This window comes from Chiroxiphia lanceolata, chromosome 29 (genome assembly GCF_009829145.1).
Source record: "Chiroxiphia lanceolata isolate bChiLan1 chromosome 29, bChiLan1.pri, whole genome shotgun sequence".
Taxonomy (NCBI): domain Eukaryota; kingdom Metazoa; phylum Chordata; class Aves; order Passeriformes; family Pipridae; genus Chiroxiphia; species Chiroxiphia lanceolata.
The window spans coordinates 1,348,915-1,369,780 of NC_045665.1; the positions used below are offsets into that span (position 1 = coordinate 1,348,915).

The 20,866-nt window shown below is 57.4% G+C and overlaps 2 protein-coding genes and 1 long non-coding RNA gene across 5 annotated transcripts; 2 read left to right on the plus strand and 1 right to left on the minus strand.

Annotated features, from left to right (window-relative positions):
• The first annotated feature begins 1,807 nt into the window (after positions 1-1,807).
• Positions 1,808-1,981, plus strand: LOC116799880 (cortexin domain-containing 1-like). The gene has a single exon (XM_032713349.1). The coding sequence runs from the start codon at positions 1,808-1,810 to the stop codon at positions 1,979-1,981; it is 174 nt and encodes a 57-aa protein (XP_032569240.1).
• A 2,012-nt stretch (positions 1,982-3,993) lies between these two features.
• SETDB1 (SET domain bifurcated histone lysine methyltransferase 1) lies at positions 3,994-20,692 on the plus strand. Of its 3 annotated transcripts, XM_032713209.1 has the most exons (22): positions 3,994-4,115; positions 4,759-4,972; positions 5,213-5,379; positions 5,711-5,748; positions 5,863-5,962; positions 6,306-6,473; positions 6,761-6,962; positions 7,717-7,790; positions 8,067-8,257; positions 8,618-8,795; positions 9,253-9,379; positions 11,571-11,729; positions 12,918-13,505; positions 13,887-14,003; positions 14,312-14,481; positions 15,571-16,187; positions 16,968-16,996; positions 17,093-17,225; positions 17,903-18,068; positions 18,461-18,675; positions 18,978-19,066; positions 19,550-20,692. In XM_032713209.1, exons 2-22 carry the CDS (start codon positions 4,761-4,763, stop codon positions 19,665-19,667), a joined length of 3,858 nt encoding a protein of 1,285 aa, XP_032569100.1. In that variant the 5' UTR covers positions 3,994-4,115; positions 4,759-4,760; the 3' UTR covers positions 19,668-20,692. The 3 variants fall into 3 exon arrangements, with proteins under 3 accessions (XP_032569100.1, XP_032569099.1, XP_032569101.1); XM_032713208.1 differs by lacking the exon at positions 3,994-4,115 and having other exon boundaries at positions 4,632-4,972; XM_032713210.1 differs by lacking the exons at positions 3,994-4,115; positions 11,571-11,729; positions 12,918-13,505; ... (7 more) ...; positions 18,978-19,066; positions 19,550-20,692 and adding an exon at positions 9,750-10,747 and having other exon boundaries at positions 4,632-4,972.
• Positions 5,966-19,350, minus strand: LOC116799890. Its single transcript, XR_004361136.1, has 3 exons — positions 18,820-19,350; positions 17,732-17,851; positions 5,966-7,992 (listed from the first exon to the last, which is right to left on the minus strand). It is a non-coding gene; the product is annotated as an uncharacterized LOC116799890 (long non-coding RNA).
• Positions 20,693-20,866: the final 174 nt, after the last annotated feature.

The window sequence follows — 20,866 nt, forward strand, 5'->3', positions numbered from 1 at the left end:
GGTCCTTGGGGGCGTGGTCACTATGAAGGGCGGGGTTTGTTTCGGTGACGTCACGTGATGGGGACTGGGACTGGGATTGGGATTGGAATTAGGGTTGGGACTGGGATTGGGATGGGGAATGGGGTTGGGACTGAGGTGGGAATTAGTGTTTAGACTGGGATTAGGGTGTGGTGGGAACTGGAGTTAGGGTTTGGTTTGGGATGGGGATTAAGGTTGGAATTGAGACTGGAGTTTAGGGTTTAGATTGGAATTAGGTTGGGGTGGGAATTGGGACTGGGATTGGGGTGGGGCAGGGAGTGAGGATTCAGACGACATGGAGTTTCGATTGGAACTGGGACTGGGACTGGAGCAGGATTTTGGGTCAGGACTGGGATTTGGGGGGCATCAACAGGACCCCAAAACTCATCCTTTGCTGAAAAATCTCTGGAAAGCCCCCCCGCCCAACCCGGGGACGCTCACGGGGCAACAAAATGTCACCGTCTTCCCAAAGTGACCATTTTTCCTCTTGGAGGGGGAAAATAGAGAAATTCAAGGGAAATTTTCGGGTAATTTGGGTGTTTTGGGTCTTGTCACGAGACTGTTTTGCAAGAACCAAACAGGCAGCTCAGTTCAATGCATTTTCCAAGAGTTTTTCCCGGTTTATTCCAAAGTAAGACAAGAGCCAGCTCAAAATCCTCTCCCAGGCTGGGAAGACCTGGTTCTTGCTGTATTTTGGGATAAATCCTCCTCAGCACTTCCCAAACCACCCCATGCCCCAAGGAAGACCTGAAATGGTCCCTGGAGCCTTGTCCCGACGGGAGAAGGGGGTGTGGGGCGGGAATTCAATCCTCTGGTTGTGTCTCCCGGGGACTGGGAGCGTCTGAAAGGTGATGCCGGCGCATTCCTGCAGAATTCATGAGGCTCTGGAGCCATCCTGGAGCCGGAGGGGCCGGGACAGGGACCCTGGGGAGGTAAGGACGGAGCTGTTCCGTGGGATGGGGGTCGGATCCAGGGGCTTCCCCCTCCCTGAGACCCCCTGGAAAGAGGTTGGGGCCAGGTGGGCTCAGGATCTGCTCCCAGGGAACAACAGGATGAGAGGAAAAGCTCTCTAGCTGCTCCAGGTGAGGATTAGGTTGGATATTTGGGAAAATTCCTCTGTGGAAAGGGTGGGCTTTTCCAGCAGCGCTGGGCTGGATGATTGGAGGGGTCTTTTCCCACCTTAGCAATTCCACAATCCCATAATTTAGGCCTGTGGATTTGTTTGCCATCCTTGGTGCACCCGGGGCTGCTCCTGGCACACGTTTTGGCTTCACAAACACGTTGATAAATTAAATAAATATCTGTATTTATTTATTTAAACATATGTATTTAAATAAAAACAAATATTTACGATAAATATTTTAATTATTGACTTACTGGAAAATTAAATTATAATACCAAATAATGCATTAGTAATAATATATGTAATATCTTAGAATAGGTGATTGCATTGTATTATATTATCTATAAAGCATTAAAATATAGATGATATACTAGAATATATTCTATATAACAATATATAGAATATATTAATTTATCATATAGCAATGATATAAATATTAGATAATATTGAATATTATATCAATTATATATTATATATATTATATATTTTATCAATTATTATATCAACACCAGTTTTAAGAAATATTTAAATAGATACCCATATTTATTTATCCAGGTTCCTGGGACACACCTGAGGGTCCCTGGAGCCTGAGGACACACCGGAGGGTTCCTGGGACACACCTGGGGGTCCCTTCCAGCCAGGCCACCCCCACCTGAGGATCCCTGCATGGAGAGCCCCCCGGTGCCACCCGCCCTGGACGTGGACAAGGCCGTGGCCACGGCCTTCGTGGTGCTCCTGGGGCTCTTCCTCCTCGCCATGAGCGTGCGCTGCGCCCGGCTCGTGGTGGATCCCTACAGTGCCATCCCCACCTCCACCTGGGAGGAGGAGCCCATCAACTGACCCTCCTCAAACCCCCTGGGACCCCCAAAACCATCCCCACCTCCACCTGGGAGGAGGAGACCATTAACTCACACCCCCAAACCCCCTGGGACCCCCAAACCCATCCCCACCTCCACCTGGGAGGAGGAGACCATTAACTGACACCCCCAAACCCCCTGGGACCCCCAAACCCATCCCCAGCCCCACTTGGGAGGAGGAGCCCATCAACTGACACCCCCAGGACCCCCTGGGACCCCCAAACCTATCCCCAGCCCCACTTGGGAGGAGGAGCCCATCAACTGACCCCCCCCAGGACCCCCAAACCCATCCCCAGCCCCACCTGGGAGGAGGAGCCCATCAACTGACCCCCTCCAACCCCCTGAGACCCCCAACCCCATCCCCAGCCCCACCTGGGAGGAGGAGCCCATTAACTGACACCCCCAAACCCCCTGGGACCCCCAACTCCAGCCCCACCAGGGAGAAGGAGCCCATCAACTGACCCCCCCAACCCCCTGGGACCCCCAACCCCATCCTCACCTCTACCTGGAAGGGGGAGCCCATCAATTGACACCCCCTGGGACCCCCAACTTCATCCCCAGCCTCACCTGGAAGGGGGAGCCCATCAACTGACCCCCTCAAGCACCCTGGGACCCCCCAAACTATCCCCACCTCCACCTGGAAGGGGGAGCCCATCAACTGACCCTCCTCAAACCCCCTGGGACCCCCAAACTCCACAGCACCCCCTCCCCACATGGTGCTCCAACAACCCCCAGCCCCACAGGACCCCCTGCCATCCCAAGGCCACCTGAAGCCAGACAAGGCCTAGAAAGCAGGTAGAGAGTTAAAAATCAGAATATAGGTAGGTCAGAATATAGGCACAAACGAGAGCACAAAGAGCTTTGCCAATACTTAGCTAGGATGTACTGCCAGAACCTAGAGATAGAGATTAGGGGGTACCATACACTAAAAGAATGCACACACACCTAACATGAGTAAGATAAGGGGCGAAATGGGGCTTGAGTCCAAGAATCTTGCAAAATTCACCATGAAATCTGCCAAAACCGAGAAAGTTGAAAAGTTCATGAAGATGATGGAGCCTGGGCCAGGGGCTGATAAGGACGAAGAACAGGAACGACCCTCCTAGATTCTCCCCAAATTGAAGACCACGCCCCAGACTCCGCCTAGACTCTGCCTATTATGAATATTATAATTAGATGTTGCAATTATATGAATATGCATGAAAATATGTTGCAATCACTCGTAGAAATTGTATAAAATCCTGTAATTTCACTGGAGAGACAGAGCAGTTTGTCCAGCGTGAGCTGGCTGCTCTCCAGCGTTCCCTAATAAACACACAAGACAAGACTAAATCTTGTCTCTGAGCAGTTCTCTGGGCCTTCTTGGGGGCACTTATTGGCATCACACCCAGGACCCTCAGAGCCCCCCAGGAACCCCCAGACCCCTCCACCCCGGAGCCACCAGTGCCCCCATCACCCCCCCATCTTCCTGGGGTCCCCCCTCCCCTCTGGGCCCCCAGATCCCCCCAGGGCCCCCATCGTGTTGCAAATCCCAAATCCCACAGAGGTGGCGGTTCACGAAACGTTCTGGAACAGTCGGTGGGACACTGAGAGCTCAGTAACAAGCCGGGGAGGCCCAGCCCAGCTCAGGGGCTCCGGGGCCGCCTCAAGAACCACATTAAGGCGGCCCAACCCAGTTTAGGGGCTCTTTGGCCGCCCAAAGTAACAAGTTGGGCTTTGGGGCCGCCTAAAGTAGCAAGTCAAGGGGGCCCAACTCAGTTTAGAGGCTCCGGAGCCGCCTAAAGTAACAAGTCGGGATCTCCGTGGGCGCCTAAAGTCCCACCCTGTGAGGGGATCTGTAAGTCTTGGCCAATAAATAGGGGCACACACCCCCCCCCCTCCCCCCCCCCCCCCCACACCACGCGGTCTGGCCGCGATAAGGCCGGATCCCGGGGTTAGCCCCCGGTTTATTCCCCCTTTATTCCCGGTTTATTCCCACCTTATTCCCGGTTTATCCCCAAGCTCATCCCGGCCGCCCTCGCCAGGCGGCAGCACCGCGGGCCGCGGGCGGCGGAGGTGACGACAGGCGGATTCCGTCGGGAGCGCCGCTCGCACTCGCCTGCTCAACGAGAACAGCGGTGAGTGAGGGGGGAACGGGGGAACGGGGGGCTCTGAGGGGAAACGGGGCTTTGGGGGACGGGGGAAAGGAGGGGACCGGCGGCGACTGGGGGGGGCGGAAGGCTCGGGGGGAATGAGGGGTTCTGTGGGGACTGGAGGAGACTGGGGAGCTCTGAGGGGACCGGAGGGGATCGGGAGAGTCTGAGGGGACCGGGGGGCTCTGAGGGGATGGGGCGGCACCGGGGGGCTCTGAGGGGACCGGGGGGAATGCGGGAACTCTGAGGGAACCACGAGGGATCGGGAGATTCTGGGGAACGCGGGGGACTCTCAGGGAATCAGGGAGGCTCTGAAGGGACGGGGGGGTTCTGAGGGGGTCGGAGGGGATCGTGGGGCTTGAGGGATCGGAGGGCTCTGAGAGGACCGGGAGGCTCATGAGGGTATCGAGGGGACTGTGGGGACCGGGGGGGGGATCGAGGACTCATGAGGGAAGCAGGGGGGGCTCTGAGGGGATGGGGAGGGAGGTGGGATGGGGAGGGACTATGAGGGGACAGGGGTGGCGGTTGGGGGATATTGGGACGGGGGGTGTGTGTGCCTGCCCTCCCTCTCCCTCACCTGCCTCCCCTCCCCTGATCTCCCTCACCTGTTCCGCTCTGAGGGCAGCAGAGATGGATACGCAGGACATTGAAGAGCTGCAGCAGGAGGTGGTGGAGGAGCTGGGAATCTCCCTGCAGGAGCTGCAGGAGATCATCGACAAGGAGGTGGAGAACTCCGAGTGGGTGAGGCAGCGAAAGCAGCAGCTGGAGGAGCTGGAGAAGTGTGTGAGGCACAAGGAGGAGGAGGCGGCTCACGTTGACCAGCTCATTGACAATGCCACGAGGTGGGTGGACCTGGAATGGGCCGGAATTCCGAGGAGGGGGCTGTGGGGGGTGTTCTCATTCCCTTTAGAGCAGATTGAGGTCACTTAGTTTACCTGTGGTTAATGAGGGACAGTGACAGCTCCCCAAGGCTTTAAATCCTTGGTGCGGACGCTTCCCTCAGGGAGCTGCCCAGCTGCCCGTTCCCGGTCACCCCTGTGGTATTCCAGGATGTACAGCCGGATTCCCTCCCTCTCCTCCAGAGCCATCGACAAGTGCGAGACGTTGGCCAAGGAGTTGTACTCCATGATGGGCCTCCAGTACCGGGAGAGCAGCTCCGAGGACGAGGCCCCGGCGGCCACGGAAGTGATCGAGATCCCGGACGAGGAGGACGACGACGTCATGAGCGTGGACTCGGGCTGGAAGCACAGTTCAGTAAATCCCAGTGTGCCCAGGACAGCAGGGGGAGTGGGATAAGGGGCTGCTCTTTGCTCATGAGGAGCATCTGCCACGTCCTGTTAACGTTCCATGATTCCTGGAGCCCCAAACTGGGATTTCACCCTTTCCCAACGTCCCTGACTGTTGTCCCCTGCCTTACATTAAAAAAGGTGAATGAGGAAAAGCCTTATTTGAGTGGATTTCCTGACAGGGGTTTGGGGTGGATGCTTTTTCCTGTCCCCTCTTTTTTCCTGTGGTTTAATGAGGATGGATTTTTTTCCCCCCCAAAATGTTTTAAACCGCTTTTTCCTCTTCACTCACAGGCACCAGCAGCTCCAGAATCTCCAAGGATCAGAGTCTGGTGAGTGAGAAGGTCCTGACTACAGATGATTCTTCTAGTGGGGGTTTTCCTGGGACACAGGTGCAAGAAAAAAAAGAGTTTCTCCATAATTCCCCTGTCTTTTTTCCTTTCCAGCTGCAGGAAGCAATGGCTGCCATGAGGAGATCAGCCCGGGATGTTGCAAAATTCATGGATGCTGTGAACAAGAAAACAAGCTCCCAGGAAGCACAAAAAGGTGTGGGACCTTCCAGGGGTCTACAGACCCCCTGGTGTGGCCTGGCCCTGGGCCTTTGCTTCCCAAAAAAGGCAAACAACGATCCAGTTTCCTTGCTGGGGAGCTCTGTTAGGATTTATTGATTCCAAATTCCCATTTTCCTTTAATTTGGGATATATTGATTCCAAACTCCTGTTTTTCTCTAAGTCCTTTCCCTGCAGTAAAACGGAGGCAGCTGGGCTGCCTGAGGGGAAGGAAAGCAGGAATTCCTCCTGCTGCAGCTCGGAGGGATGTGATTCCAGCTGTAACTCCAGCAGAAAAGGGAGCTCTGGGTGATTTATAACTGATTGTTGTTCCTTGGCAGAGGCACAGCCCCCCCAGGCATGTCCTGGCACTGCCCAGCCCGTTGCCCCCGCGGCCCCTGGGGATGATCTCAACACTGACGGGGATCTCAAAGTGGGAATGAGGATTTTGGGCAAGAAAAGAACCAAAACGTGGCACAAAGGGACCTTGATTGCCATCAAACCAGTCGGTAGGTGCTGGGCCTGGGGCTTTCCCTGGGATCTGGGGGGGGAGACGTGGATTAAAAGGTGTCGGAGCACCTGGTGTCAAACCTGGAAGGGACAGTGGGAGCGACGCAGCTCCACTGTTTCACCCTCCAAATGGATTCTGAAGAGATTTTAAATAAACTCTGAGTTGATTGTGAATAAACAGGCTCAGAATGACCCCGGGCGTTGCCTCTCTGGGATGAAACCGCTCGGCTTCTATTTAGTTTCCCTTCCGTTTGTTTTCTGTTTATCTTGAAAAACGTCTTCCCAGGTGCTGGCAAGAAATACAAAGTGAAATTTGATAACAAGGGGAAGAGTTTGCTCTCGGGCAACCACATTGCCTATGACTACCACCCGTGTCCTGAGAGGCACCACGTGGGCAGCAGGGTGGTGGCCAGGTACAAGGATGGCAATCAGATGTGGCTCTATGCTGGCATCGTGGCTGAGACCCCCAACGTCAAGAATAAAGACAGGTATTCCTTAATTTCCCAGGGTCATGAACCCCCAGCTCTAGGGTGTTTTTTTTTGTTTGTTTGAGGCAAAAAAAGCTTATTTGAGTATCCTTCAGGTGCTGAATTCTGCCCTCCCCAGGAACGAGTTTTGAGTCTTTCTTTAATCTTATCTCTGAAACCTCAGGGTGGAGCTTCCACTCTCTTGCTCGTGGCCCTGAGACAGGAATTAGATCTGCTAATTTATTCAAATTATCACCCAGATGTGGAGTCTGGGCTGCCTGAGGTGTGAAGCAGTGGGAGGAAATGGGAGCCCTGGAAGGGTTTAGTGCCAGCAGTGCTGTCAAAGCACTTTGGGAGGAGAAGGAGCAGGTTTGGAGCAGCTTTTATGGGAATAAGGGGCAGGGCTGCTCCGGTCTATTAAAATCACGGCTTGTGGTTTCCCTGAAGAGGCTGCTGAAGGGTTTAATGACTCTGGATCTGCCATGAACTGTGCTGAGTTGCACTTGATCCACATTTAATAATGGGAAATGAGCTGCATTTATTACTCACCTTGCAGATTTCCTCCTGGTCGTGGTGCTGATGCTGTTGTACCACTCCAGCGCCCGGAGCCGTTACTCCGAGACACGTGGCACTAAGTGGGTGCCTTATCCATAGTTCAGGGCTCCCCCAGGGTTGGGATGTGCCCAGGAGCAACAGGAGAGGTTCTCCACTTCCCTTCTGTGACGTGGAGCTGTTTTCTGTTCAGCTCCCTTCCTAATTCCCACCTGTTTTCCAGGTTCCTGATCTTCTTCGACGACGGCTACGCGTCGTACGTGAAGGAGTGGGAGCTGTACCCCGTCTGTCGGCCACGTGAGTGATCCCATCCCACCTGGGGAGGTTTGGGCTCAAAAACCAGGGGACAGAGGGTGTGTCCCCTCCGGTGCTGTGCCTGGAGACGTCTGAAATCCTGAGTTATTGCCAGGGTGGGTTCAGGATGTGCCCCACCACCGAAATTCCGGCCCCTCGGGATCGCCCCTGGATTGACCATGTGTAAAAATCCACCAGGGATCTCCTAAAAGAAAAGAATTAAAGGTTCTCTCTGTTTTTATCCGCTTCCCTTTTTCTCATCCATCTCTTTCCATGCAGTGGAAAAAAGCTGGGAAGACATTGAGGATGTTTCCTGTCGGGATTTCATCGAGGAATACATCACTGCCTACCCCAACCGGCCCATGGTGCTGCTGAAGAACGGGCAGCTCATCAAAACCGAGTGGGAAGGGACCTGGTGGAAATCCAGGGTGGAAGAAGTGGATGGAAGTCTGGTCAAAATCCTTTTCCTGGTAGGAATTTCCCGTCTCCTGTTAGGAAAATTGGATTAAATTTGAGTCTGGGGGGCTGGCTCAGCTGCATTTTTGTTACTGATCACAGAATCATTAAGGTTGGAAGAACCTCTGAGATTTTTGGAGTGCAAGGCCTCCACTGAATCATGTCCCCAAGTGCCACATCCAGAGGGGTTTTGGACAGTTCCAGGGATGGGAGACTCCACTCTGGGCAACCTGTGCCAGGGCCTGAACACCCTTTCCCTGGAGAAACTTTCCCTAATACCCAGTCAGGGATTCCAACCTAAAAAACCCCACGACTGTGCTGTTTGTCAAGGCTCACTGTTGTCTCCCTGTGCTCTCTTGTGTTTTCCCCCCCAGGAACCTCTTCCCATGGGAAGTGGGAGTGTGTCCTACTCCCTCCTGCAGGAGGATAAACGGTGTGAGTGGATTTACCGTGGCTCCACACGCCTCGAGCCCATGTTCAGCATGAAAACCTCCACAGCTTCCACCCAGGAAAAGAAGCAAAGTGGGCAAACCAGGACTCGTCCCAATGTTGGTCGGTGGCACCTCCTGCTTTCATTCATATCCTGAGGTTTAACTGGGGGGTGGGTTGGGTGTGGTGGGTTTTCAGCAGAACTCTGGAGATTTCAGCTTTCCGGGATTTTTGCCCCGTGACTTGTGAGATTTCAGGTTTCCAGTGGAATTTTGTAGCAGAACTCCTGGAGATTTTGGGTTTCCAGTGCTTTGTCCTCCTGGCACGGATGGCATCTTTCCAGTGGAATTTTCCTCCTGGAATTACACCACCAAACCAAACTGCATTTGGGGGAAGTGACCAGAATTTCTGGGGGGAGTTGCTGTGCCCCAGAGCTTGGCTGTGACCCAGCTAATCCCAAATCCCTCAGTTTTCATTCCTTGCAGGCACCAAGTCGGTATTTTGGGGCTGGTGCAGCCAACTTGGGATAATGCTGGAGTTTTTTCCTGTTGACTCTTTGTTTTTTCACCTTCCCCCCCAGGTGCTGTGAGGAGCAAAGGCCCTGTGGTCCAGTACACCCAGGATTTAGCAGGAGCTGGTCCCCAGTACAAACCCCCGGAGCAGCTCCCGGCTGCTTCCTCTGTGTCCCCTCAACCTGCAGAGATGGAGTAAGTACTGGAGCCACTTCCAACACTTCCACCTCCTTTGCTTTCCCTCTCCAGCACTTCCACCTCCTTTGCTTTCCCTCTCCAGCACTTCCACCTCCTTTGCTTTCCCTCTCCAGCACTCAGCTCGCTCAGGCATCACCTCCTCTCTGCAGAGGAATCCTCAGGTGCAGGTTCCCTCCGTGTCGTGATTTTGGGGGAACACCCTTGGCTAAAGCTGCAGGATGAACAGTTGGGGGTGGGAGCCAACGCCCCCCCACCCCTGAGCCAAAAATTCCTCCTCAGGGCTAAAGCTTCGCACTTGTCTTTCCAAAGGGGCCCTTTGCTCCTTGTGTTCCCCGAACCTGAATTGCTCCCTCGTGTCACGATCCAGGCGCTGGCCCCCGGCTGCCTCGTGTCCCTGCACCTGGACTGACCTCGCTGGCTTCCCAGGGAATTCGGGATCAGTGGTGGGTCCCGGTGGGCACGGAGCAAACCACGGCCCAGCCGCTGCCAGGGGCCCGAGGGGGACGTCCCCGGAGCCGCGGGCTGGAGGAGGCCTGGATGGAGGAGGAGCTCGGCTCGGTGCTGAAGGGAGCGTGTTGGAGGACACCAGGGAGCCCGGGAATGTGCTCTGGGACTCTTTAGGGGAGGGAGCTGCTCTCCCGGGTCAGTTCTGTCCCCGCTGTGGATTCCCCATCCGGATTTGCGGCCGCCTGGCCCCGTGCCAGCACGTCTTCTGCTGTGACTGTGCCCTGCTGGTGGGGCACGAGGGGGGCAGGAGGTGTCCCAGCTGTGAGGAGCCTGTGCAGGAAGTCAATCTTTGCTCCCCCGAGGCTCTCCAGGTGTAGCAGCAGCTCAGACCCCGGCTGGGGGGGTGTCTCGTGGGGGTTCCTCTCCAAGCAGTGCAGTATCACCCAATTTACCCCTGGAAACGCTCCCCCTGTGCCGCTCTGACCAGGATTTGGGGATTGAAGCCACAAGAATGTTGTTCTTCACCTTTTCCATAACCCAGAAGAGAGGAGGAGGTCCCAAACCCCCCCTGTGTGCAAGGGAGGGCCGGGCTGTGCCTGACACTGGGACACTTCAGGCTGGGAGGGCGTCGGGACCACGGGCGCTGTCACGACATGAACACCACCAAGTTGGACCTGCAGCCCCGTCGTGGGCAAATCCTTCCCCACTTCCTCCTTGCAGTGGTTACAAGGAGTTCTTTCCCTCTCCCCACAGAGGGTTTGGCTTTAGGATCTGGTTTCCATCCAGGCAGACACTGCAGCTGCTTCCCTGCCCTCAAACCCAGCTGGTGTGAGCGGTGCCCCGGGACCGTGTCCCTGTCCCTGCTGTGCCCAGGGATCCTTGGATTTTAGATCATTAAAACCAAGAACGGTCTCTCCACTCTGGTGTTTTGTTTCCTCTGAGGAAGGCCTGGGTCTCTTCCCCCTCTGGTCTCACTTTCAGGTTCTTCTTGGCACTGTCAAACCAGTTCTGACTGTTCTCGGCCGATTTTTCCTCCTGCTCTTTGACATGTGTTTGAACACTTTGCTTTCAGGCAGCTCTTAGCAGAAACCCTCACCTCTTCCTGCTTTCCATGTCTCCTCCCTTTTTCCCTGATAACTTCAGTGTTCTTCCATTTCAGTGGCTGGTTTGGGGTGGTTTTCTGTTTAATTGGTGTAAAGGGGTCGAAAACCTTCTGGAATGGATTGAAAACCTGCTGGAATTGATTGAAAAACCATGACATAGGTTGAAAACCTGTTTTTTGGGAGCCCCTTGTAGCTCTTTCATCAGGGGTGTTACTACATTCCCTTGCACAACCATGGATTGTTCCTCAGTCTTGCCAAAAGAGTCCTCTGGATTAGTTCCTCCCACTCCTGACTAGTTGAGCCTCTGGAAACTCTGGTTTCTGCTATTCCAGGGATTTCTTCATGGCCTGGTTTGTCCAGCTGCGTGGGATGAAGACCTTGGGCATCGTTGTTACCCTTGCCTTACTTGCCAGTCACAAGTTACTGTTAACTGTTGCTGAGTCCTGGAATTTGGGGTGGTTGTGGGATTACTGTGGCAGAAATAGTCAGTGATGGGTTGATTTTCACACTTACTAGGAAAAAAAAACCCCACCTGCTGGGATTCTCCTGGATTTCTCAGTTCCGTGGGGGGAGTGTTGCTTTGACTCCCACCGGTCGTTTTTCCGCCTTCCAAATCGCCTCCTCCTTGCCTCCTGCAGATGCTCTGACAGCCAGTTGGCCCAGTCCAGGAAGCAGGTGGCCAAGAAAAGCACTTCCTTCCGTCCTGGCTCGGTGGGCTCCGGGCACTCGTCCCCGTCCTCCCCCGTCCTCGGCGACGCTCCGGCTCCGGGAAGGGCCAGCGCGGCCCCGCAGCACCGGTGAGCAGAGCTGGGGGTGGGGGGGGACAAATCCATGAGTGCTCCTGGGTTTGGGATGTTGGGACACATTTGGGGGCTTGCCTGTGCTGGTGGGTGTCTGCTGGGGCTCGGCAGGTGGAATCATGGAGTCCTGGAATCATGGAGTCATGGAATCATGCAGGTGGGAAAAGCCCCTCGAGTCCAGCACTGCCAAGGCCACCCCTGACCCATGTCCCCAAGTGCCACGTCCACACTTGCAGGGATGGGGACTCCACCACTGCCCTGGGCAGCCTGACCACCCTTTCCCTGAAGAAACTTTCCTGAATATCCAGCTTAAACCTCCCATGGTTTCCTGTGGAAACTTGAGGCTTTCCTTTTCTCCTGTCCCTTGTTCCCTGGGAGCAGAGATCAATCCCCACCTGGCTCCCCCCTCCTGTCAGGGAGTTGGAGAGAGCAAAAAGGTCCCCCCTGAGCCTCCTTTTCTGCAGGCTGAGCTCCCCCAGCTCCCTCAGGAGCTCTCCAGCCCCTTCCCCAGCTCCATTCCCATCTCTGGACACACTCCAGCCCCTCAATGTCCATCTTGCTGTGAGGGCCCCAAAACCACCCCCGGGACTGGAGGTGCCCCAGCAGTGCCAGCACAGGGCTGGGCAGTGCCCTGGTCATGCTGTGGCTGGTCCAAGCCAGGTGCTCATATCCAGCTGGGCACACTGTGCTCCTGTCCCCCACCCTGCTCCCTGTCCCTTCTGGGCACACTGTGCTCCTGTCCCCCACCCTGCTCCCCATCCCTTCTGGGCACACTGTGCTCCTGTCCCCCACCCTGCTCCCCATCCCTTCTGGGCACACCGTGCTCCTGTCCCCCACCCTGCTCCCCATCCCTTCTGGGCACACCGTGCTCGTTTCCCCCACCCTGCTCTCCCCTAACCCCTCTCCCCATCCCTTCTGTGTCCCTCACCCTGCTCTCCCCTAACCCCTCTCCCCATCCCTCCTGGGCACACCATACTCGTTTCCCCCACCCTGCTCTCCCCTAACCCCTCTCCCCATCCCTTCTGTGTCCCCCACCCTGCTCTCCCCTAACCCCTCTCCCCATCCCTTCTGTGTCCCCCACCCTGCTCTCCCCTAACCCCTCTCCCCATCCCTCCTGGGCACACCATACTCGTGTCCCCCACCCCGCTCTCCCCTAACCCCTCTCCCCGTCCCTTCCCCGCGCAGCGTCCCCGCCGGCGCCGCGCAGCCCTTCCACGGGATGCTGGACCGCGTCCCCAGCGAGCCGTCCTACCGGGCCCCTCTGGAGAAGCTCTTCTTCCTGCCCCACGTGTGCAGCTACGCCTGCCTGTCCCGCGTGCGGCCCATCCGCGCCGACCAGTACCGCAGCCGCAACCCGCTGCTCATCCCGCTGCTCTACGACTTCCGCCGCATGACGGCGCGGCGCCGCGTCAACCGCAAGATGGGCTTCCACGTGCTCTACAAGACGCCCTGCGGGCTGTGCCTGCGCTCCATGCAGGAGATCGAGCGCTACCTCTTCGAGACGGACTGCGACTTCCTGTTCCTGGAGATGTTCTGCCTCGACCCCTACGTGCTGGTGGACCGCAAGTTCCAGCCCTACAAGCCCTACTACTACATCGCTGACATCACCAAGGGCAGGGAGGACGTGCCGCTGTCCTGCGTCAACGAGATCGACAACACGCCGCCCCCGCAGGTGGCCTACAGCAAGGAGAGGATCCCCGGCAAGGGGGTCTTCATCAACACCAGCTGGGAGTTCCTCGTGGGCTGCGACTGCAGGGACGGCTGCAGGGACAAGTAGGTGACTCCTCGTGGCTGAGGGGGTGTGCTGGGACTCTGTGACCTGCCCAGGAGCACCCCGAGGTGGGTCTGCTCTGGGAGTTAAATCCCTGCAGCTCAGGTTTCGTGGAATCACGGAATGGTTTGGGTTGGGAGGGACATTAAAGATCATCCAGTCCCATCCCCTGTCACAGGCACCTTCCACTACCCCGGGTTGCTCCAAGCCCCATCCAACCTGGCCTTGACCACTTCCCAGGACGAGGAATCCACAGCTTGTCTTGGTTTGATTCCAGGTCAAGCCCCGCGTGCTCATCTCTGCCTGAAGATGGGATTTCTTTCCCTGTCTCCAGAAGTGATGTGGAAGCTGTAACCTGTGGTTTCTCCCGTGTCTCCCTGCAGGTCCAAGTGTGCCTGTCAGCAGCTGACGATCCAGGCGAGCGGCTGCACCCCGGGGGGGCAGATCAACCCCAACTCGGGCTACCAGTACAAGCGGCTGGAGGAATGTCTGCCCACGGGGTGAGCAGAGCAGGGGCCTCCCGCCCGCCCAGGTGCCAACCCCAGATGCCATCAGAGAGGGAATTTATCCCAGAGATCGGCACAGATGTGACAGCCTGCCTCTGGTCTTGGTTCTTGTGCTGGTCATGGAATGGTTTGGGTTGAAAGGGACCTTTTAAAGATCACTGAGACCATGAGCAGAGACACCTTCCACTAGACCAGGTTGCTCCAAGCCTGGTCCTCTGGGCTCTCTGTGAGCACTGCCAACCTCAGCAATCTTTGGGATGTTCCTTTACCCTGGAATTTGTCACCCTTCTCCTTTCTTCCAGCGTTTACGAGTGCAACAAGAGGTGCAAGTGCAACGTGAACATGTGCACCAACCGCCTGGTCCAGCACGGCCTCCAGGTCCGGCTGCAGCTCTTCAAGACCCAGAACAAAGGTTGGGGCATCCGCTGCCTCGATGACATCGCCAAGGGCTCCTTCGTCTGCATCTATGCAGGTGGGAGCTCACCTGGCACGTGGGAAACTCACCTGGCCTCGGAAAAGGGTGTGGTCAGAGGTGGGAGCAGAGCTGGGGAAGGGGCTGGAGCAGCAGGAGAAGGGTCTGGAGAACTCCTGAGGGAGCTGGGGGAGCTCAGCCTGCAGAAAAGGAGGCTCAGGGGGGACCTTCTTGCTGTCTGCAACTCCCTGACAGGAGGGGGGAGCCAGGGGGGGTGGTCGGGATCTTCTCCCAGGGAACAAAGGACAAGATGAGAGAAAATGGCCTCAAGTTGTGCCAGGGGAGGGTTAGGTTGGATATCCAGGAAAGTTTCTTCATGGAAAGGGTGGGCAGGCCCTGGCCCAGGCTGCCCAGGGAGGTGGTGGAGTCCCTGTCCCTGGAAGTGATCAGAGCCGTGTGGATGGGGCACGTGGGGATGTGGTTCACTGGTGGCCTTGGCAGTGCTGGGGGGATGGTTGGCTCGATCTTGGAGGCTTTTCCAACCTGCACGATTCCCTGATTCCAAAGCCCAGCAGAAGGGCTGTGAAGCTCTTGCTGTGCCCGTTGCAGGGGCAGGAAGGTGAAAGCTGAGCAGGTGAACTTGCCCAGCGCTGGCACAGGACACTGCAGAGCCCTCGGGGTGGCGGTGCCGGTGTCACAAGACACGCTGGGCCCCTGAGCTGTCCCTGGGGTGACCCAGCCCCGGCCCAGCCCTGCTTCCTCCTCCCAGCAGAGCCCCTGAAATGCAGAAGTTGCGCAGGGTTGGTGTTGGCTCTGAAACGAAGCCGCCCACGGGCACGGCCGGAGCTGCTGCTGCCCTGATTCCATGGCTGGGGAGTTCCCTCTGTGCTCCACCGGCCCCTCCAGCCCTTCTGAGGCTCTGCTGGAGCTGCTCTGTAGAGATTTCTGGGGTGAAAACCTTGATTTTAGGTCAACCACACGCCTCAGGCTTTTGTCCTGTCGGTTATCAGGGATACACTGTCCTTTCCCCAGCCCAGCTTTGGAGTGAGGTGACATCATTCCTGTTTTCTCCTTTGGAGAGGATTAAGATGAACTCCCAGGGAATTGCCATCCCGGGAAAACTCACCCTGACTTTCCTGTCGCCCTTAGGGAAGATCCTCACGGACGACTTCGCCGACAAAGAGGGGCTGGAGATGGGCGACGAGTACTTCGCCAACCTGGACCACATCGAGAGCGTGGAGAACTTCAAGGAGGGCTACGAGAGCGACGCCAAGTGCTCCTCGGACAACAGCGGCGTGGACCTGAAGGACGACGACGACGACGAGAACACGGGCACGGAGGAGCCCGAGGAGTCCAACGAGGACAGTTCCGACGACAACTTCGGCAAGGACGAGAACTTCCACGCGAGCTCGGTGCTGCGCAGCTACGCCACGCGCCGGCAGACGCGCGGCCAGAGGGACGGCGGCCTCTCGGAAACCGCCTCCAAGGACTCGGGGCTCACCCGGCCCCTCGGCCACGACGAGGCCCTGGCGGCCCCCTGCAAGCTGCCCGTGTCGGAGGAGAGCTCCAAGAACAAGGTGGCCTCGTGGCTGAGCTCCAACAGCATGGCCGAGGGCTTCCAGGACGGCGACAGCAGCTCGTCCTTCCGCCTGGGCGAGGCGGGAGAAACCAAGCCTGTGAAAGTGGAGAACCCCGGGGAGAGGGAGAAGGGATGTGTTCCCACCCCGGGAGAGATGAACAGAGAGATGAAGGCAGCCAAGAAGGAGGTGAGGGAGGGACGTGGGAGTGAGAGAGTCGAAGGGCACTGAGGGAATGATGGAAGGGAGAGATGTGGGAGTGGGAGATCCTGCCTGGGAGGCCTGGATGAGGAGACACAGAGGTGTGGGAATGGGAGATCCTGCCTGGGTGGCCTGGATGAGGAGACACAGAGGTGTGGGAATGGGAGATCCTACCTGGGAGACCTGGATGAGGAGACACAGAAGTGTGGGAATGGGAGATCCTGCCTGGGTGGCCTGGATGAGGAGACACAGAGATGTGGGAATGGGAGATCCTGCCTGGGTGGCCTGGATAAGAAGATAGAGGGATGTGCTCAGGTACAGGGGGACTGTGGGGCTGTTGGATGTTCCTGTGTCCAGCTTCCCTGGCTCCTGTGCTGGGACAGGGAGGTGCTTTTCCCCTGCCAGGAAGAGAATTTGTGGCACAAGAGGCCATGGAAGTCCCTTGATGTGAGCAGAGCTGAATGTCCTCCTGCCTGGGGACCGAGGGACAGGGACAACAGGGACATGGAGGGGTCTCTGCCCACCCCCTGCTCCAGGGAGGGGAGGATCCTCCTGGATGGGGCAGGCACACCAGGAATCCCCCAGTGTGGGGCATGAGAAGAGACCTGTGGGCACCCCTGGGCTGGGTGTCACTGGCTGTCACCCTGAGCGTGGAGACAGGGGGTGTCTCACTCCCAGGCTGGCATTTTGGGGAGCAGTTCCATAGAAAGGCAGGAGAGAGCTCCAAAAGGGAGAGATTTTAATCTTCTCTCCTCCTCCCCCCTGCAGGAACCTGAAGAGCCAACCAAAATTTCGGGGTAAGATTCCTGAAACGGTGTTCTCCTGTCCCTGCCTGGCCTGTGGACACTCCCCCTGGAAGCCCAGGCGTGACCCCTGTTGTCCTGGCCCCACAGGCTGAACATCCCGGGCAGGAGGTACGGGTACAACCCCTGCCCCCCGAAGCTGGAGGGGATCCGGCGGCCCCTGAGCCGCACGGCGCTGCTGCAGAGCCGGCGCCGCTCCCTCTCCCTGCAGGCCTCCAGCGAGGTAAGGGGGACCCCCGGGCTGGGAGAGGGACCCCCGGGCTGGGAGAGGGACCCCCAGGCTGGGAGAGGGACCCCCAGACAGGGAGGGGGACCCCCGGGCTGGGAGAGGGGTCTGGCTCTGCCCCTTCCCCCCGGAACTGGCTCCGTGACGACCCCGAACCTCAGTTTGGGTGGTTTTCTGCTGTTTCTGTTCCCGGCTTTGTGGTTGTCCCTGCAGTTTCCTAGGGGGCAGTTGGTGTCCTTTGGATTGTGGGGAGTGTTTCTTGGATCTGAAAGCCCCCCCCCAAAAAAGGAGAGTGCGGAATTTGGGCTCTGTTCCAGTGGGATGGAGCACCTTGGTCTGCACACCTGGCAGAGCCACCTGGGGACAGTCCTTGTTTTTAGGGGTGTTCTCCCTTCTTTTCAAATCCCAGAGCACCAAATGCTCCAGGATCCCAAGCTCTGGCATTTTGGGTGCTGCAGAACTCCCCAGCCCCCCAAAATCCCCCCGAAATTCCAAACACTGACCTGTGGGATGGGGTGCCCGTCCCGCTGTATTCCCATCGCGGTGTCCACGGGTGGGATCCCCTTCCAAAGGGTGTCCTGGAGCACGGAGGGGGTGTGTGCTGGGTAGAGAGCTTAGTGTTCCTGGGGAAAAGGGAGGCTTGGATGTGGCTCAGGAGCTGTTCCTGCCCCCAGGACGTGCTGACACTGTCGAGCAGCACCGACAGTGACGTTGAGAACGGGCAGGTCCTGGTGGGGCAGGTCCCGGGCACCGCCAACGACAGCGACGACATCCAGACCATCTCCTCGGGCTCCGAGGAGGAGGAGGGCGAGGACAAGAAAAACCTCTCGTCTGGGTCAGGTGAGGGGGAAGATGAGGGCTGAGGATGGGGAGTTTTGGCTGGAGAGCACCAGGAAGGGCTCGTGAGGCCACGGCAGCGCCGAGGGCGGCGCGTCTGCTCCTGCTGCACCTGACGGTCCAGGGCCGGACCTTCCCCGCGGGGTTTTAGAGACAAAACTGCAAAATCTCGCCCTCAAACCCAGGTATTTTGGGGGGATCGTGAGAAAAAGCAACTGTGAGGCTCCTGGTGGGTGTGAGGCTGGGCTGGGCGGATCCCAGGAGCCGTCCCGGGGTGGTGTTGGGATGTGAGGCGCATCCCCTCGGGGTTCGTTACCCCTGAGTGGAGCGGGAACGGGGGGGGGGATGAGCAGGGCTGGGGGTTCCTCCTCTGGCAGCTGCCCTGTCGTTGGCAGGTCCCGTGAAGAGGCAGGTGGCTGTGAAATCCACCCGAGGCTTCGCCCTGAAATCCACCCACGGCATCGCCATCAAATCCACCCCGCTGGCCGCGGGCGACAAGGGCGAGAGCGCGGGGCCCGTGCGCAGGAGCACCCGGCAGTTCTACGACGGGGAGGAGAACTGCTACATCATCGATGCCAAGCTCGAGGGCAACCTGGGCCGCTACCTCAACGTGAGCTGGGCACGGGCAAGGGGGGGGCAGGGGCCTCAGCGGGGCTGTGCCCGCCCCGGAGCAGCGAAGAACGGGGAAAGGGCAGGGGGAGGAGGCTGATCCACCCTCCTGAGCGCAGCAGAGCAGCTGCTCCGGCCCCGTTACCTGTGAGGGTGGGTCCTGTGACTCGGCCTGTTCCAGCAGGATCCCGCTGGACGCGGCGGGCACAGCAGGAATGCTGCTTGTTTGGGAAGGCTGTGCAGGGCTGGCTGCTCTGCCTCCCCCCCTGGCAGCGGCTCAGCCCGTCCCTGTTGCCGTTACAGCACAGCTGCTCCCCAAACCTCTTCGTGCAGAACGTCTTCGTGGACACTCACGACCTTCGCTTCCCCTGGGTCGCCTTCTTCGCCAGCAAGTGAGTCCTGGAGCCCTGGGGAGGGCTGGGGCTTCCTGGGGCTTGCTGGGACCCGGCTCCGTGGCCAGGGCTGGGTGTTCCCTACTCCTGGTAACCCCATTCCCAGTTTCACCCCATCCTGAGCAGAGGAAACCTTGGAGGTGAAGGCAGGTGAGATCCCCTCTCCTGTGCTGGAGATCCTGGTGTGATTTCCCTCAGTTTTAGACCTTCCCAAAGGGCAGAGTGAAGCACAGAGCAGCCAAATTCCCGGCTTGGTTGAGCTGTGGTGAATCCCTGCCACGCTCCTCTCGGCTCCCCTGTGAATCCCTGCGGGAATGATTCATCAGGAACTTTGTCCCTTTGCTCTCCAGCTGCTCCACCCTTGTCCCAGGGGCAGCTGGACTGTCCAGAGGGGTCACAGGGAGCGTGGCTCCCTTCCATCATCCACTTTTCCTCTTTCCTGGCGTTGCCTCTTCACCCATCCCGTGTTTTTCCACTTCCCAGGAGGATCCGGGCGGGCACGGAGCTGACCTGGGATTACAACTACGAGGTGGGGAGTGTGGAGGGCAAAGAGCTGCTGTGCTGCTGCGGGGCCATCGACTGCCGGGGCCGCCTGCTCTGAGCCCCCCCTGCTCCCCACGGTCCTGGGGCTTCCCTCGGGGAGGGAAAAGGTTCTCCAGAGCTTCTGTGTTCTCCTGTTCCCTTGGGAAGTCACGGATGGACGCGGGGCAGGACGGGAATCTGGGGGATTCCCAACCCCTGGGCTTCTCCCACCTTCCAGAGGCTCCAGTTACCCCGACAACCTCCCTCAGGAAAGGGAGTTTTTCCTGTTCCCTTCCAGCTCTCTGCCAAACTTGAGGCACAAACCCCTTCTTTTCCAGCAGGAAGCACTTCCCCGAGAGTCCCAACTTCATGGTTGGGATTGAGGCCTGGGAAGTGGGAGGGAAAGAGGATGGTTGAAATCCCAGCAAGATGGGACCAATCTGGATTTCTGTGACCTGAATCATCTGTGAGATGATGTTGTAAAGAATCTTTTGTACTTTTGGTTGTTAAAAAAAAAAGCAATAAACTTAATGTTTTTTTCTACTAAAAATCATCTGCAGTGGCCTTCAGACACAGCAAAGATCCCTGGAAGAGCAGCACTGAACCACTTCCCACCATCCTGGTTTCCATGGGGTTTGCAGGAAAAATGCCAAAGGCCCCAGGAACAGGGATAAGGAGCTCCCACATTCTCACCTTTCCCTCACCTTTCCTCAAAACAAACACTCCTTAAACCCTTCACTTGGAAAAATTAAACAGAAACTGGCTGGAATTTTCTCGAGGAGGCAGATCCAAGGCTGCTTCCCATCTCCAGTCTTCCCAGAACGTCCCTGTAGGCTGGAAACACTGAGTTGAGCTTAAAGTCCTGCACTGAAGAGGCCACTGGGACAGCCTTAAACTCGATTTAGGCACCTGGGGAGGGCGGGTGGGGCAGCCCAGCCCAGTCTGGCTGCTGGACACGAATCCACACGGAAAATCACTGGCTTTGGCAACAACACACAATTCCAAGGGTTTGGGTTTGGGTTTGGGTTTTTTTTTTGTTGGGGGGGGTAGGACACCAGGGCAGCTCCAAAAGGTTCAATAAACCACCTTTAAAACTGGTTAAAAGAGGCAAATTTTAGCAAACTGGGATCAAACCTCTCATTACTGACACGGAAAACCCCGATCCGGGGGTCCTGGAGCAGATTCCATCCCGCCCCCACCCCCATCCCAACAGCAGCCCCAGCTCACACAGCTCTGCACAAGGGAGGTTTGTTGTTTTCCTGCAAAATAACCCTTTTT